Source organism: Squalius cephalus, assembly GCF_949319135.1.
Source record: "Squalius cephalus genome assembly, chromosome: 22".
Lineage (NCBI taxonomy): Eukaryota > Metazoa > Chordata > Actinopteri > Cypriniformes > Leuciscidae > Squalius > Squalius cephalus.
Genome location: NC_137143.1, coordinates 20,132,170 through 20,149,548, shown reverse-complemented (window position 1 = coordinate 20,149,548; position 17,379 = coordinate 20,132,170). Strand labels below are relative to the sequence as shown.

The following is a 17,379-nucleotide window of genomic DNA, read 5'->3' as shown; positions in this document are numbered from 1 at the left end:
TAAACATATATTTGTCAAGTTTTATTTTTTATAATAAAATTCTGAAGACATATAAATATATTTACTTCAACATCCATGGACAAAGTGCACTGTACTGTTCATAAGTCTGAGGTCATTTTTTTAAAAGAAAAAAATAACACTTTTATTCCGCAAGTATGCATTAAATTGATCAGAAGTGACAAAGACAATTAGTGTTACAAAATATTTTAAATAATTGCTATTCTTTTAAACTTTCAATTTATAACAGAATAAAAAAGTATCATGATTTCCACAAAAATATTAAACAGCACACGTTAAACAGCACAACATTGATGATAATTAATGTTTCTTGAGCACCAAAGCAGCATTTTAGAATGATTTCTGAAGGATCATGAGACACTGAAGACTGGAGTAATGATGCTGAAAATTCAGCATATATATATATATATATATATATATTTTAATCTTTCACATTTTAATATAAGAAACATATTTAAATTGTAATCATATTTCACATTACAGTATTCATGTTCAAATTAACAGCCTTAGTGAGCATAAGAGACTTTTCCAAAAAACATTTAAAAAAAATCTGACCAGTGTGTTTTGATCTGACATGCAATGGACAATAACTCACGAGAGCTAACATTTTAAAAATGACAGTATTGAACTTTGGAGAATCAAGGAAATGTACACAGGTATATCCACATTAAAAAGTTTAATATCAAGACATTCAGCATACAAAACAGCCCAAAGTTTAAACCAACAACATATTGTCAATGCAGATCAAAAGTATACAAACGTTGTTTTGTTTTTTCTCATCCTCACACGGCGCAAATTAAATCATGTCAGTATAAATACAGTATATCGGTATAGTCTGTTAATAAATACATTCAAAACATTGATAACTTAAAATCAAATAAATCCTCTGTTAATAAGTTAAAAAACAAAACATATTTTTTCATCATTTCATTTTGGTCATAAATGCATACTAAAGATCGCTTCAAGGCATAAAAGAGCCAACCCCTAAAAATGCTACACCTGAAAGCTATCACAATAGTGGTTGTTTATTCGTTTTGCTGTTGTTTTTACTGAAAATGCAACCTTCAATACAACATGACATAAAATGTTGCACTAAGACGTTTACAGTGGGCATATTAGCCTTCATATTGGACTGGTAAATCTGTATCATTCATTACACAGTGAAATGGTAAATATGATTGTGAAATAACTGCTTCTGAATGACAACATGTCTTTGTAAATCAAAACAAATGGAAGAGGATGCTAAATTGTTATCTCCATGGGGGAAAAAAATCAGGAAGCTTAAAAATAATTTGTCTAGTATGTCACACAGTGTCATACAGAATTTTGTTTACAGTAATTAAGCAATTATTTTTTTTCTGTCGCTTCTCATGAATGGTGACAAACAGTGAAACATAACAAGTACAGATTTTGAACTACTAAAAAAAAAAATAAAAAAAAATTCATGAAATGAAAATGAAACAGCATTAATTGAAAACAGTGTGCTAAGCGAAGTACCATAGTATGCCATAAAAATGACATTTGAAAATCACATTTGCTAAAATGCCAAATGTCACCGAGCTGAGACATATCAACTACTTAAAGCTGCCAAGTCATTTTTGTGCCACTTCAATTCAAATGTCAAAGCTGTGCAAATAAAAAAAATCTATAATAAAATAATTAGATGAAAGACAGTACTATGCAGGGATGACCCTTGTTTAGAATAAATATACCAATTATGTCAACTGATATCAATCTTGAGGTGACTATATGTGAAATTCAACTGAAATGGAGAAATATTCTGTTAAACCATTAAAACATGGTAAATGTCAGTTATTTTCTTCCTATAAAACCACCTAGACTTGTGAAACCAGTGCACAATTTTGCCTGATTTTTTTTTACATCTATCTATCTATCTATCTATCTATCTATCTATCTATCTATCTATCTATCTATCTATCTATCTATCTATCTATCTATCTATCTATCTATCTATCTATCTATCTATCTATCTATCTATCTATCTATCTATCTATCTATCTATCTAGTTTTGGAATGAAATATCAACCTGGGTAGTTTTGGTTGCCTCCCAACAATCTGCATTAGTAACACCACAAACAACCAGTATTAACACCTCAAGTAATACTTCTGCTAATCTTTTTGAACAGTCTGAAAAATATGTGAATGCTATATAAAGACTAAAGGATAACATCATAAATCGTAAAGTCCAGGCATCACGCTTTGTGCTACTGCGCCCATAAAGCAAAGAAAACAGAAACATGTTTCTTTGGTAGTGGCACTTTGAAATACCTAAACTAATCTGAGAAGATGCTGAAAGAAAATAGCAAAAGAATGCATATGAATCAAGCTATGATAAAGAGCTTTTTGAACTTTTGCCTTTTCCCAGTCAGCTAAAGACAAGACAATGTGCTTTAAACGGAGATCTGTGCGAGTGAAAGCAAAGTAGTTTGCTACCGTCAGAGTCTACTTCCTTTGGCCATGTGCGGTTCTATCTGAGGTACTCTTCTTCTGAGAAACTCTCCAGGCTCTCATCATCGCTGTCCTCCAGTTCTGGAAGATCACCCCACAGCAGAAGGTTCTGCCCTGTGAAAGAGACAGCCTTGTATTATTTAGAGTTGGAGCATTTATTAACATTATGTCCAACATATGTTCTTTACACTACCGTTCATATACCTTGGGTCTGTAAGACTTTGGGCCAGATTTACTAACAGCTTTTAAACGCTAAGTGAAAATTTTGCACTGAAAAGGCTTGGCCAGGATTTGCGGCTGACCTTATTATTGCATGTGCATTTGTAGGAGTTTCCCTTTCAGACGCAAAATTTATGGGAAGAGAGTATTTCAATGTGATTGAAATACTGCGTAGTCAATTTACTGGTATTTGCGTCATTATTTACTTCCCCAAAAAAGCAAGTCTTTTTAAACCAGACACAAATTTGCACTGCCCTTGGTAGATTGCGTTGGTCATTATGGAAATGATCCGGCTGTGTTCTTTCATTTCTTTCATCTAGTCAGTAGATCACGCACAGAACTTTTCACACCCTTCAGTGCTTTTTTGGAAATGAGCTCTCATGCTAATTTTCCCTGTTTAGTCAATCTGGTAAGCATAAGCGACTTCTTTTAAAAACATAAAGGACCCAAGCTTAATTTATTTGATCAAAACTAAATATTATTATTACAATTTAAAATAACTGTTAATATATTTAATATATTTTAAATATGCAATTAGTTCTTGCAATGAAATGCGGAATATTCAGCTTTGTCAGTGTCACATGATCATTCAGAAAGTATTTTAATTAGGGCTGTCAAACGATTAATCGCGATTAATCGCATCCAAAATAAAAGTTTGTTTTTACATAATATATGTGTGTGTAATGTATGGAGTATAATTATTTTCTATATATAAATACACACACATGCATGTATATATTTAAGAAATATTTGCATGTATATACTGTGTATATATATTTATATTATATATAAATATTTTATATATAAATAACGCATTTTTCTTAAATATATATGCATGTGTGTGTATTTATATATAGAAAATAATTATACTCCATACACACACATATATTATGTAAACACAAACTTTTATTTTGGATGCGATTAATCGCGATTAATCGTTTGACAGCCCTAATTTTAATACAATGCTTTCTTATCAATTTTGAAAACAGTTGGCTGCTAAATATTTGTTTGTGGAAACGTTTAAAAGAACTGCAATTATTCAAATCAGAAATATTTTGTAACATTATAACTGGCTTTACTGTCAGTTTTAATCAATTTAGTGCATCCTTGCTGAATAAAAGTATTAATTACTTAATTAAAAAAATAAAAATAAAAAAATAATCTCACTGACCCCTAAATGTTGAACGGTGGTGTACGTGTAGTTAAGCTTAATTTCATCTTAAGTGCACATGAAATGAAACATAGCAACTGTTTATCTTGCCTAATAGTTATGCACAGGTCAGCTCACACTCGCTGCCTAACTTACACCACAGGATAATTGAAAGTTCAGTTGAAAGATTGGTTGTCAGCATCTTTTGTTGTAAAAAACAGAAGGTGCTTTTTAGCAGGGTTTCAATCAGTTATGGTAACATTATAGTATAGTACAAGGCACATCTTCTGAAACATAAAAAAAGTTAAAAGACTAGCCTGGCACATTTCAGACTTCCTCAAAGGGTTCTCAATGACGGAGAAAGGCTCAGCCTCAATTACTAAAATTCATTATTGTGCCATTCTAGATTTATAACTTTTCAAATGCCCTTTTGTTGCAGACCAAACAAAAGCTTTCAACGTTTTGTATCAGAAGATTTTTTAGGATTTATTTGACCACCATTTATACAGTTTTTTCATTGGGTAATATTTCAACCCACAACCTGTTTTACATGCTTCACCTCATATAAAAACCTTAGCTAGTGTGAGTCAACCCATGTATAATCACCGTCTATTATTGAGTGTTAAACAGCCGAATCACAAGCAACCAGACAAGTGAGAAGCAAGAACATAGACGCAATGTTCTTCAAGCGTACTTTTCAATGTTTGAAGTTTTTGTCAAAGTCTGTTACAAACCTTTTTGCATTACATAGGATCTTTGATGGATATGAGCAGATAATCTATGAAACTATGGTATGCAAAATCTGTCTAACCATAAGCAGAGGGCATAGACTGTTTTTGCACCAGATGTCTCAAACCTGTTGCATCCAGTCTATTGATGGTGGACACAGCCTCACTGTTGAACATCCAGAAGTGACCATTGTTGCAGGAGAGCAAACAGGGCTTGCATGGGGCCACCACGTGATATCCCACAACATTCCCACTGAATGTGCAGAAAGAGCCAGAGAGACAGACAAAAACACCAGATTCAAATGCTTTGTGAGACACAATGAAACAGAACAGCAAATGGCTCAGTGTAAACAAAGGACTGAATATTAAAGCTAAAAGGGCAAAACAACAGGTTTGAAGCCAACTGGCCAATCTAAATATGATGCAGTGTAAATATTAGGCAAATACACTCCTGTTCAAAAGTTTAGGCTTGGTAATATTTGTATTATGCTTGAAAGAAATCTCACCAAGGCTGCATTTATTTAATCAGACAATACAGTAAAAAAATTTTTAAATGCTTAATTTTCAGCAGCCATTACTCCAGTCTTCAGTATCACATGATCCTTCAGAAATCATTCTAATATGCTGATTTGGTACTCAAGAAACATTTCTTATTATTATCACCAATGTTGATAATACTTAGGCTAATATTTTTGTGGAAATTCTGAAATATGTTTCAAAATTCTATGAGTATAGAAAGTAAAAAAAAAAACAGCATTTATTTGAATACAAATCTTTAGTAAAATTATACATGCATTTACTGTTACTTTTCATCAATTTAATACATCCTCGTTGAATAATGGAATTAAGAAACATCTTACTGGCCCCAAACGTTTGAATGATAGTGTATAGAACCAAATTTGTCATTAATAAACATCATGATTCCAAACACTAGTTATGCTAAACACTATAGACACTTTATGAATAAAAACAAAGTGATAGTTATAAAGACCTCATTACCATTTCAAGCAAGCAATGTCTCTTAACTTGCATTTGCAGCTTTCAGTGGAATAGCAGCTTGCCACAAAATCAACAGTCCTAAATGGGGAAAACAACACAGACTTGTTTATGTTTATAATAAGCATTAAACAAACAGAATATGATTATCATGTTTATATATGTTCTGACGGGTTTATGTGATGTCTGATCGGGGAAGGCTTACCTATTTGGGGGTATGTCGGTTGAGAATAACTCTATTTCCGTATCAGCCAAAAGTACTGCTTTCATGCCCCTCATACACAGCAGACTGTCACAGTATACACAGTTGACTTGCGTCACACACTTATTCTTGAAATTTGAAGTAGACATCGTTGAGTTGAGATATTCTCAAGAAATGCTTCTAAACAAACGCGGGTCCTGTTGATTTAAAATGATAACAGAGTCAGCACCTAAACTGAAGGCTACAGTAGATGTTTTAACAGTCTGACTGAGACGACCTGCACCTGTTTAGCCAGCTAACTTAGCTCTAGCCTTTACCTGTATCACATTAGCATGGTCTCCAAGTCAGAGTCTTTTGATCACAAAAACGGAAAAGCCCTTCAAATTATCATTACGGATGAAAATCACATTGGTCATTTATCGCTTCTGTTTGAATACAGAAAAGCTATACCTTTCTTGTTATTAGAGAGCCTAGCTTGCTAACAAAAATATGAACTAGTTTGTTTACCAAGCATGGCATAAAACCATTCTTACCTGTTATCGGATATCAGATCGTTCTAGATCTAGGCGGCAGAGAAATACATTGTACTACTGTACAATCTCTCTGTCGTTACACCAGTGAATAGATTGCTAAGCTACGTTTGTTTACGTCCGCGTCAAAGCGGATATTCACTTCCTGAAACATTTTCAAACAGCCTGATTTCTAACGCTGATTGGTTCTAAATTACCATACCTAACACATGATTGGTGAGCTCAAATTCCTTAGGTGATTGGTTGCAGTGCCTTTCCGCCATAGACGCTTTCCGCAAACCACAAAACCACTAGTGAGGGGGGAAGTCCGACTCATTTCCGCAAATAAGTTCTTTCGAGCGAGTTGTTAAAGAACTGGTTTAAAAACGAGTCGGTGAATCTTTTATCATCACGTGGCTGCAGTTCTGTTCTAGTTCAGTTTGTTGCAGCAATGATTCAGCTCGACACAGAGTTATTTAAAACATACAAAAACAATATACATTTAGATCTCTTGGCTAAAAAGCTTTTGCATGTTTCGATGTATTTAAACCAACTAGGCAAGAAAAAGTGATTCGTAAGAGAGTCAGTCCATTGAGTTAAATTGATGGTGCCTCGTTTCCTCGCTAGTCTTGCGAAATGCCATGCGAAACGGCGAGGTACAAGGAGTGATACGCTTCCATTGAGCTTGGAGTGAGGATACACAAGTGCATTGAAATACTTTTTGAGGCATAATTATCATGTCCCTTATAAGCAAACCATACATTTCACTTTACTTTTCACAATTAATTCGCGTTGGTTGCTTGGCCAACTCGAATCGTTCAGTTACGATGTTGTTCAGACCGTCTATGGTTCAGACCGGTTTTGTGAATCGGTTCTATAGATTCATTGAAAAGATCCGACTCAGAAGAAGGATTTGTTCACGAATCAGACATCGCTACAAATAGAGAAATGTAAGAAAAAGGCATCGACAAAAATAAATTCTGATATATATATATATATATTTTTTACTATGAACACAAGGACGACATAGGCTAAATTAACGGAAATAAAATAAACCAACAGTAAAAAAAAAGAAGGTTTTAATTTACAGTTTGAGTGGACGTTTTAAATGATTTCATTCACTCAAAGCTTTTTAATCTGTGGCATGTGATGGATTAATGAGAAAACAATATTAATGCCTCAGAAATGTGCCTTTTGGCAATTTGATAGGTTCATGTCGTGTTCCTGTGTTGTAACCAATGACAATAGAGGGGGGTTGTTCTTTCGCTTCCATGAAAAGAGGCGGGGTTTGAGTTTGGGAAAATTCAGAGAATAGCGTAACAGTAAGTCTTAAGAGAGAAATCTGGTAAATGAAACTCGAATTTAGACATGGAAATCGCCTTTTAAGGTAAGTGGTTTAACTAATCAATTCAGCAGTATATGATGCGGGCGCATCAGGCACGAGAAACCTCCGCAATTCTCCGGATGAAATGCAGGGATCTCCTTAAGGAAAGCCCAGAACTATTCAGAGTCACCAGGGGCCTCTCTGCTTTTCACATCACGTTACTCCCTCTTGTTGCACATGGCCTCTTTCATTTTTCAGGACTAATCATTTAAAGTCCTTTACAATCCTGGAGTCTTCACGATTGGCAGCCTCTATTTAAACGTGTGTCAAAATGACCTGAACATGTTCAACTTTAAAAACGTCCAGTATACTGGACAAATTGGTTTTAGGGTTTCCTATGACATAAGTAGTAGTGTTGTCAGGATTGGTCATTTGCGTTGTCTTTGATCATGTTAGATATAAAATCCTGAGTGGCAGCATGTCAGAATGATTCTCCACACTTATGACACTGGGTGAAAAGTATGTGTTTTTTAATTGATGCCATATTGTTATGTGAAATATATTTGCACATTTATCTTTGGGGAATGTTACTGATGAAATGTGACGGGGAAAAAAATGAGTTAAATTCACTTCTTACTCATGCAAATTACAAATAAGACTAATTATTATAAAAGACTGGGTTATTTTACATGCAGAAGACACAATAAGTTCTTGTTTTTTTATCATGCAGGAAAAAAACAATAGTAATATCAGAATAAAAGTTCACATTTAGCTATTTAATGTGCGTCAGTTTACATTTTTCATAGTTTGTTTGTAAAGAGAGGAGCTTTGAGGAGGGCGTCTGTTTTTAAACAAATGAAACAAAGCCAAGTTATTTTGAGGAAGTTTACTGGAAGGAACTAGTTTTAGAAATCTGCCCCAGTGAACTTTTCTCTGCCCTGTGTTGTACAGTGTGATGCTGGGAAATCTAATCCATGCCTTCATCCTGCTCTGAGAAGACTCTGTCGCCTCACTCTCACGTCTGACCGCTGGAGGAAGAAGGCTGAAACTTTTGAAGGCGCTGCGTCAAGTCGCGCGGATCCAGTGGGATGAAACTCTTCTGTTTTTTGCTTCATTCCTCGCGTGCACATTCACGGACACATTCCACCTAGGAAGCCAACGGCAGCTTCAACTAATAATGCGGCGTGATTGATCATCGACAGGAGACAATACCCATCCACTGATTTCCATTCCTACATACTCACTGGATATCTGTAGACGAAGTGCGGGCGACGAGGCTTTTGTTCTGCGGTGTTACTCGCTTTTGTGACAGGACTTATTTCGTTTATCTCAATATGACGTCTCCGGCTAAATTCCGAAAGGACAAGGAAATTATAGCCGAATATGAAACGCAAGTTAAAGGTAAGTGAAATGTGTCGCAATAATGTTCAGTCTTAATCAGCTACGTTACCATTGTGCTTCGTATGCTATTTGATACGTTACATTGTAGATGTATGATCACAAATGTCGTGAATGAGCTCAATACGCAGTCGTATTACCGTAGAAATATGCTTTTTATTTGACTTTGAGAAACAATGCTAGCTCTTCTCCACATGTGGCAATGTGTCCAAACGGAATGATAGATGTGCGAGTCAGTCAGTCAGTCAGTCAGTTGTTCACTGCGTGTGAAGAGAAATTGTCTATAGATACTAACTCTAACCCTTTTAACAGGGTTTTTACTATTTAAAGCGATGATATTATGTTATTTATGTGGCGTTTGTGCTGTTTTTCTGTATTGTTTTCCTCAGTCAGCTTGTGTAGGTTGTACGTATAGACAAGGCAGGGCGTTTTCTTTTGCCCTGCGTCTCTCTATACGAGCTGGTGTGGTGCTGTTCAACATTGATTTTTTTTTAAATATGTCAGGTTGGCTGTCATTGATGTTTTACAGTAGGTCAGCGATTAAGCAACACGTTTAAAAGCCGTTTTGAGTTTTATCTGACAGAAAACGTTTGTGTCTTGGCAGCATTGAGCGTGAATATGAAGCAAAGGTGTGATGCGTGGTGACAGTTCGGTTATTATGGTTTATGGCTGTAACTTCATTAATGTTAACGCTGTGGTGACAGTTTAAAGTGTTAGTGTGAAGGCAGAGGGAATGTTTTTTTTTGTATTTGAGAAGTAATGTAGTATTTTTCAAAGTAATTGTAACAATAAACCGCGCATATTTCTTCACTCGCACAGATGTGTGTACGCAACGCGTGTTTTGTCTCAGGCGAAGGGTTCCGTTCCCATAGAAACATCTGTCTGATGAAGTAAAACGAAGCTGTTTTTAATTGAAAGACGAATTGAATGATTCACTTCATTAGTGAAGCTCCCTATCATGTCATTCACGCTGTTATGTGTGCTTGCTCTTTTGTGTATTTGCCCGTTTTGAATAGAGCAATTGAGCAGCCCTGCCTGTTGCTGCTGAGTGTGGGGAAAATCTCCTTTAATGGGAGTCAGTGAGTTTCTCATCTTTGAAAGTTTTATTCAAGTAGGTCATTGTGACATATAAATATCGCTGAACAGAACATGAGCCTGGTTAAGGGTGTCTAAATGCTAGTTTTGCATGGAAATGTAGGCTTTTATTCACATTTAAGCATTTATGAACTCACATCAGCTGTAGTAAATGGAAGCTCAAGCATGTTCGCTTGAGGTGCGAGAAGTTTGTTCTCGCACATCAAGTAGGTTCGGTTGAGCTTGTGTTTGTTCGCTGATCAATGGCTGAATCCAAAATCATCCCCTATACCCTCAAATAGGGCGTTATTTGAAGGGACAGCCATTTGTAGTGGTGTCCGAAATCATAGTGGACGTTATTGAGTGCACGTATTCAATCCCACATTGCACTGCAATAACAAGTGAACAACCGATGTACGCTCAATGTTTGTCCGAATTCGCTCACTCGTTTTCATTCAATCCTTCAAGTGAACAGTAGGGCTATCAGTGGACTAACGTAGGGAAAAGTGAATGAGGGTTTAGGGGGCGATATCGGATTCAGCCTATGTTTTAGGGCTGCCCCCTGATAGTCGACTAAACGTCAACGTGAAGAGGCTTAGACGGCCAAGATTTTATTAGTCGGTTTTTATTAGTCGGTCAAATATGACTTATCATTTGAACCATGTAGGTAGTAGCAACTTTACATGGCCGCTCACTCTAGCGTTAACCTATTAGGCACATATCCACATGTTTGTGCAGAGTGTGGAAGCTAAAGTATAGGCTTGCGAACTTACTGCATGACATGGTGGCGCAATGACTTGCATTTTTGAGAGTAATACATCATTCCGAACTGTAATTTTATTTGTGTACACTCACAATAACAACAAAACGTTGTGCTTTTGTAAAATAAAGAAAACAAACAGGATGCGCCTTCTGCCGTCTCGAGCTCCCTGAAATGCAGCGGGTCATAAATGAACCGAAACTCAGCGTATAGGCTACTTGCCTCACAGACATGAGAAATATATCCATAGAAAGCTTGAAATGTCTATTTTTAAACAAACCAATTCAAATACAAACCAATTCGAAAACAAATACTCTTTGATTATGTAATGCGTATGAAAGGTGTATTTCTCTCTATAGGCACGCTCATCATCATCAACTTCATCTTTGCAACCGACACTGACACAGAAAACACTAGTTTTTTAATAAACATTAAATTGTCTCCTTGCAATTTTTTCCAACACATTCATAATCATTACTCTTGCCAGTGCTTTGCGGCAAGCTTTATGTGTGCTCTTGAGCGCGGAATAGGCATAGGCTTATCCAGCCCCAGTAATTAAATTAATATAAATGTGCGATTAGTCGACTAATGGCTTAAATGAACGACTAGGCTACTAGTCGACTAAAAAAATCTTTAGTCGGGGGCAGCCCTACAATGTTTGAATAAAAGCCTAAATTCAATCTGTTCCCCATATCTCTTCAGAAAATTTGGACTAAACCCCTTAATTCATATGGATTAGTTTTACGATCTCTTTATGAACTTTTTGAAGCATCAAAGTGGGTAGCAGATCAACTGCATTTTAAAGTTTCATTCTCATTCTCAAGAAGCATTGTGTCCAACACATTGATCTGTTCTCATGCAAGAAGAGAATGTGTTTCAGTTTATAAAATAAATGTGAATCTATAAACCTGATATTAATTTGGCACTATTGTTCCTCCTCCAGCTCCCCTCTCTGGATGCTGTCATATCACTTTCCCATGCCAATTTCAACCACCAGCCTCCCGCACAAGCAAATCCCTATTAGTCTACCATTCCTGTAGATCTTTTTGCTCAATAATCTTGAGCTGACAGGATCTGGAAAGAAACAATAATAAGCATGATTTCTTCTCTCAGGAATTGCATGGGCACGCGCTGAAAAATGGCCTAAATTTCGAAAGCAGCCATGCCTACTGGAACATTGCTGATTTGGCTAAATAATCTGTCATGAATTAGCGGCAGAAAGAGGAAGCGGTAATTGCTTGGTGATCCATTTCTGTGCTGAGACAACCAGATATGAGGAGAAAATCTGAAACTGGATAAGACAGAGAGAGACAGATCAAAAAACTGTGTACAGTTCTAACTGGATTATCATTGATTAACATCAGCTTGATGCGAAACATAAATTTTTTCCATCAAAATCGTGTTCTAATTCCCAAAGCTCTGGAGTTGGTGCTTGTATCTTAAAGGGATTGTTCACCCAAAAATGAAAATTCTGTCATCATTTACTTACTCACCATCAAGTTGTACCAAACCTGTATGCATGTCTTTCTGCTCCTGAACACAAAAGAAGATATGGACAAAAAATGTATGGTTAGTCAATGGGGTCCATCAACTTTTTTGTTACTGAGATTCTTCAAAATATCTTCTTTTGTGTTCAGCAGAAGAAATAAATTCATACAGGTTTGGAACAACTTGAGGGTGAGTAAATGGTGACAGAATTTTCATTTTTGGTTGAACTATCCCTTTAAGATATTAAAATCCATAGGCTACAGGCAAGCAGAATCTCAAAAGTCTGACTCTTGTCTGCAAATCTCAATACCTTTGGTTCTCCATTCAAATGTTTTAAAAAGGAATCACAAATGAAACTCAACTCAAAGACTCACTGATGGCTCAGGTGTAAGCTTCTCTTATACTGAAAGAACTGAAAGGGATGGAACACTGGTCTTGAATTTCCGAGGATTGGCAGGAAATGTACAGCTGTGCTTTTTCACCACAGCTGGATGGAAGGATTGGATAATGTAGCTATAATCCCTCAGACATAGGGAGCGAGCTTTCCGAAGCTGTGGGAAACAACATGATTGTCTGCTCTAATTAGCATTGGTAATAAAAAAGGAAATCCTGGAAGATGCTTTGCCCTTCTTTACACTCTGTGTCTGATGCATTTTTAACCTTAAAGAACTAAAGCGTTTTGAGATATTGTTATAATGAAGATTTAAAGAGACATTTCTTTTGTTCATTTGGCATTAGTTCCTGTAATTTTCTTGTTTGTGCATTAGAAAGCATATTGTGTAAAATGTATTAGAGCAGGCGATTTTTGTAGATGAATTGATTTTAATAGTGATTTGATGCGCATATATGTAGGTCACTGTTGAATTCTGTTTGAAGTGCTGATGTTGGTGTTTTGGGGGAGGGTGTGAAAGCCTGCTAACATTTTCCCTCTCAACGCATTTCCTCACGTTTCCCTGTCTGAATGTCAGTAATGACTATGTTGTTCATCCAGTTTCACTGCACGTAAGGCCCAAAACAGACCATTGCTTTTGATCAGGTTCATACTATATTCTGGATGGCATTCTCTGTATTCTCTATCTCACTCTTTGACTGCTCATTTCTCATTCTGTAACTGCATGTGTTTCTGTCGACAAGCGAAATAGTGGAGTCTTTACAACCCAAGCAGCTGGCTTTATCTAGCAAAAAGGAATGGAATGAGAAAACCTTCACCTGGTTTCATTAGCAATGGTTTTGTATTTTCACACACAGTTGTTTGGAGTTTTGAGCAGACAGGCTAATTGGTTGAGGAGACTGAAAGATGCAAAGGCTGATCTAATGAGAGACATAATGAAAGATGTGTTAACATTTGTGAGTGATAAATAGACCAAGGTGATTAATTGTCTGATATTTAAGATTTTCTTAAATCTTAAGTTTCAAGATTGTCAGCATCTGTTGATCAGTTTGCGCACATTTTTTAATATATAAAATAATATATATTATTTAAATAATAAGGGATAATCCACGGCTAGCTATGCAATAAACAATTTTAATGCACAAAGTGGGGCAAAGAACCACCCGACGTGAAGCGGAGGTTGCCTCTGCGGAGTGCATTCAATGCACAGCTAGGGCCCTGTCCCAACAGTCAAAGTGGCGTTACGTCACGAAAGTGCGGACTCAGAGGAAGACCGCAAGTGCTTAGGGTGCCATTTGGGACAGGGCCCTAGCTGTGCATTGAATGCACTCCGCAGAGGCAACCTCCGCTGCACGTGTCCGTTAAGTCTGAGACCGTAGGGTGTCCCATTTGTCATTTTAGGTTTCAGAAGGGGTGCTCGCAAAAGTGTTCGCGAGCACCCCTTCTGAAACCTAAAATGACAAATGGGACACCCTACGGTCTCAGACTTAACGGACACGTGCATGCGGCAGCCATTGTAAGTCCACAAGACCGAAAGTGCATATGAAGTGTGCCATTTGGGACAGGGCCTAGCTGTAGATCATCCCGCTTATACTATGTTCTTTTGCTGGCATTTTCAAGTTAAAGCTGCATTGATGTTTGCAGTGCAATATTTGTCTGAAAGGGTCATTTTTATTTTATTTTCATCAGTTACGGCTCATTAAATTTAGCATTATGCCCGCTTTGAATCAGAGATAAAGTAGCTTAAGTTAACATTTATAGCATTCATTTGAATTCATTATTATCGAGAGAGATAAGAGATGCATATGTGAATTACCTGTGTCTGTTCAGCGTTTTCCTCTATTAACAATGAAGCTGTGAGTTGAATTACTTCAAAACCAGTGATGTTACCCCCTCATTGCAGAGAAATATAATGTAGTAATTAAGTAGCAAAGCTATTTTATCAATAAAACTCACTGGGCAGCGTTGACAAGAAGTTTCTGTGCTTTTGAATGTTCCTGTGTGGGCACAGCATGATCTCCAAGTGATGAATGCGTGTGTGTGCTTCAATAAAACAGCGCATTAATATCTAACAGTGATTAAACTGATAAACTTATAAACAAAATAAAAACAGCCACATCTTAATCTGCGAGGTCAATGAGCAAGTCATTTAGGTTTACGGCTCCGCATCAGCCTTTGTTTACCCACGCTGCAGTGGCAACAAATCATTACGTTTCCACTAATCTCTTCTTGTCCTTTTTAATACCCTTCCCATAACGAGTGTGCCTCAATTAGAACAGGTCAGCATTGATCCGTGACTACCGCTCCGGCCAAGACGTCCCACTTTAGCGCTTAATGAGTCAGAGGAATGGATGGTGTGCCCGTTGCGGCGCTAGAATGCAGTATGTATGTAAATGTACTTCATGTAGAATTGCTGACTTGATCTGAAATAATCTTCCACAGGAAGGATGTTTGTTTAAGGAAGGAGAGGAGAAGGAGGGGGAGACAGTGCACAACACACACGTATTGTTGCTATTGTATGCCTCTGAATTGGAAACTCACCCCCGATTTTTGGACTTCCTGTCCGAGGACCAGCCCTGAGGGAGTTGACCTAGATCAGGGTGAAGGCCTCCCTGTAATCAGGACACCCTGTTGCTTGGTGCTGATCTAAGTTTTCATTTGTAGAATTAAATAACTAGTGGAGTAAAACTAGAGGCCACATTACATCCGTTTAACAGAATTCACTGTTGGAAGTTGTTTTTGTAGCTTTTATCATACCATATTAGTAGTTCTCACACTTGCAGTCACCTTAGAGAGGGATCTAAGCTCTTCGACCAATTAATCAGCTTTGTTTACAACAGCTATAATGTACCAAAATACCTCTTTCCCTTCAGATGCAGGGGACATTTTTGGTTCCCTCATTCAACCAATGGACAAACACAGTATAATGTTTGTGGACGCAACAGAAAGGCCATAATTGAGAACAGATGCCTGATCCCGCTGGATGCACATGGTTAGATGCACAAACTGTTACCTGACACAGAATAAGAAGGAAAGAGACTGAAATCACACCCCTCAAAACTCCATTATGCTGTTTGTACTGCATCAGCATAATTTACCGTGGAAGTGAAATTGGCTGTATCGACTTTCTGTTCTCTCTAATTAATCTTCCGCTCTGCTCCCTAACAAATGAACACCAGGTGATTCCCAATCCAAATGTAAATGCTCTGCCAGGCTGCATCAGAAACTTACAGATGAAGATCAAGGGAAAATGCTCACTTCGTCATGAACCTGCTTCCACTTGCAACTCATGCACACATGCTCATTTTCATGGCTCATCTCTCTAATGGGTAACGCTGGACTAAATAATGTGATTTCTCTGTCAGTCCATGCTAAATGTCCTGAAGTCCAGCAGACCTTCAAACAGGCACGGTAAAGTCATCAAGCACTTTCCCGGTGTTCAGCCAAGGGAAGGTGTGGGGGAGGGTTGGAGAGAGTCTGGAAAGTGGAAAACCATTTACATTCTGTCTTCCATCTACTTCTATGTCAGACTGAAATGGGCAGTCTTGGTTTTTAGTTCATTATGCATGGCAGGGGAACGCGTGCCAGTCGGCGACATCAAAACGGACTGTGATTTTAACTCTAAGACCCAAAGCATTGACTTAGTCAGTATTTTAAATTTAAAGAGTGGATCAAATGAAGGAGGTCAGAGTGCATAAGTGCCTTATGTTTCGGCCGTCCTGATTGGAGGGTGCAAGACAGGAAGGGACTTACCTTTTAAGAAGTGCTAATTATGGATTGCTTGTCACAGATGTGGCTGTTTTCCATTAGTTCTTCCTTTGAAGATGTCTGATTTCCGCAACGAAGAGTCTTGGGGCACAAGTTGATAATTAAAGTAGGCATTCATTAATGTTAGCATTAAAATGATTTAAGAATTGTTTCTCAATCTTAAAGCTGCACAACATCATAACATCTGAACGGTTGCTTATTGAAAAGAGTCAGTCCTATTCTGTTTGTGCTTAAACGTTTGTTTAAGTTTTAAATTTGTTGCACCACTAGTGGCACCAAATGGAATTACAATCTGTTAGGGCTGTCGCGGTGAAGGAATTTCCCTTGCGGTAATTTTAGCCGCATTTATTTATTTTGATTTATTTTGATTTATTTGTTGCTATATAAATAAGTGTTACGATGTGGTCAGCATGCACAAAAACGAGGACATTTTCAGTAACCAATGTAACCTAAACTAAACAGCGTCTCTGCGTATTGAAAGGCTGTCACTCAGCGCGCAGACTTAACATTGTTACGGCAACAATTAATTTTTAACTTTGAGCTCCACTTTTCAAGACTCAGCTGACCAGCAATATGTCGCACGGAGAACGCTGATGCTTCATTTAATAGAGACCAATGGCATTGATTCAATGCGTGGCTTGCTGATTTATTTATTTTTCTCACGGCTTCCTCGCGCTGTGGAATGCTGACCAGCGCCTCCACTGACGCCATTCATGGTAAATACCCTTAAACGTTAAAAGGATGATACAACAAATATTTTGCTTTCCTTGGACACAGCAACCTTTTCACGAATATAAGCTCAGTCGATCTCTCTCATTCACTGTCTGTTTAGGCTTAAGTGCAAATCCATGAAGCCTCTGTACAAATCACCATGATAAGCAGTCT

The 17,379-nt window shown here is 37.2% G+C and overlaps 2 protein-coding genes across 3 annotated transcripts in view; one reads left to right on the top strand and one right to left on the bottom strand.

Moving 5' to 3' along the window:
* Window positions 1-678: 678 nt before the first annotated feature.
* Window positions 679-6,461, bottom strand: LOC307150738 (protein FAM72A). 2 transcript variants are annotated; one of them, XR_013819775.1, is made up of 6 exons: window positions 6,316-6,461; window positions 5,786-5,979; window positions 5,584-5,661; window positions 4,713-4,837; window positions 1,575-2,601; window positions 685-1,436 (listed from the first exon to the last, which is right to left on the bottom strand). XR_013819775.1 is itself a non-coding variant. In XM_079858197.1 (5 exons), exons 2-5 carry the CDS (start codon window positions 5,929-5,931, stop codon window positions 2,507-2,509), a joined length of 444 nt encoding a protein of 147 aa, XP_079714323.1. In that variant the 5' UTR covers window positions 5,932-5,979; window positions 6,316-6,461; the 3' UTR covers window positions 679-2,506. The 2 variants fall into 2 exon arrangements, 1 of the variants encoding a protein (XP_079714323.1); XM_079858197.1 differs by having other exon boundaries at window positions 679-2,601.
* A 1,115-nt stretch (window positions 6,462-7,576) lies between these two features.
* Window positions 7,577-17,379, top strand: part of srgap2 (SLIT-ROBO Rho GTPase activating protein 2) — a 91,548-nt gene continuing 81,745 nt past the window's right edge. Inside the window, 2 exon segments of the mRNA XM_079858055.1 lie at window positions 7,577-7,678; window positions 8,567-9,016. Of these exon segments, the coding sequence (XP_079714181.1) occupies window positions 8,950-9,016 (67 nt within the window). The 5' untranslated portion in view covers window positions 7,577-7,678; window positions 8,567-8,949.

Coding starts and splice junctions, on each gene's coding strand:
- LOC307150738 (XM_079858197.1), bottom strand. CDS start 5,931: ATGTCTACTTCAAATTTCAAGAATAAGTGTGTGACGCAAGTCAACTGT. Junction 5,662..5,785: donor ACCGACATACCCCCAAATAG/GTAAGCCTTCCC, acceptor TTCCCCATTTAG/GACTGTTGATTTTGTGGCAA. Junction 2,602..4,712: donor CAATAGACTGGATGCAACAG/GTTTGAGACATC, acceptor TCTCTTTCACAG/GGCAGAACCTTCTGCTGTGG.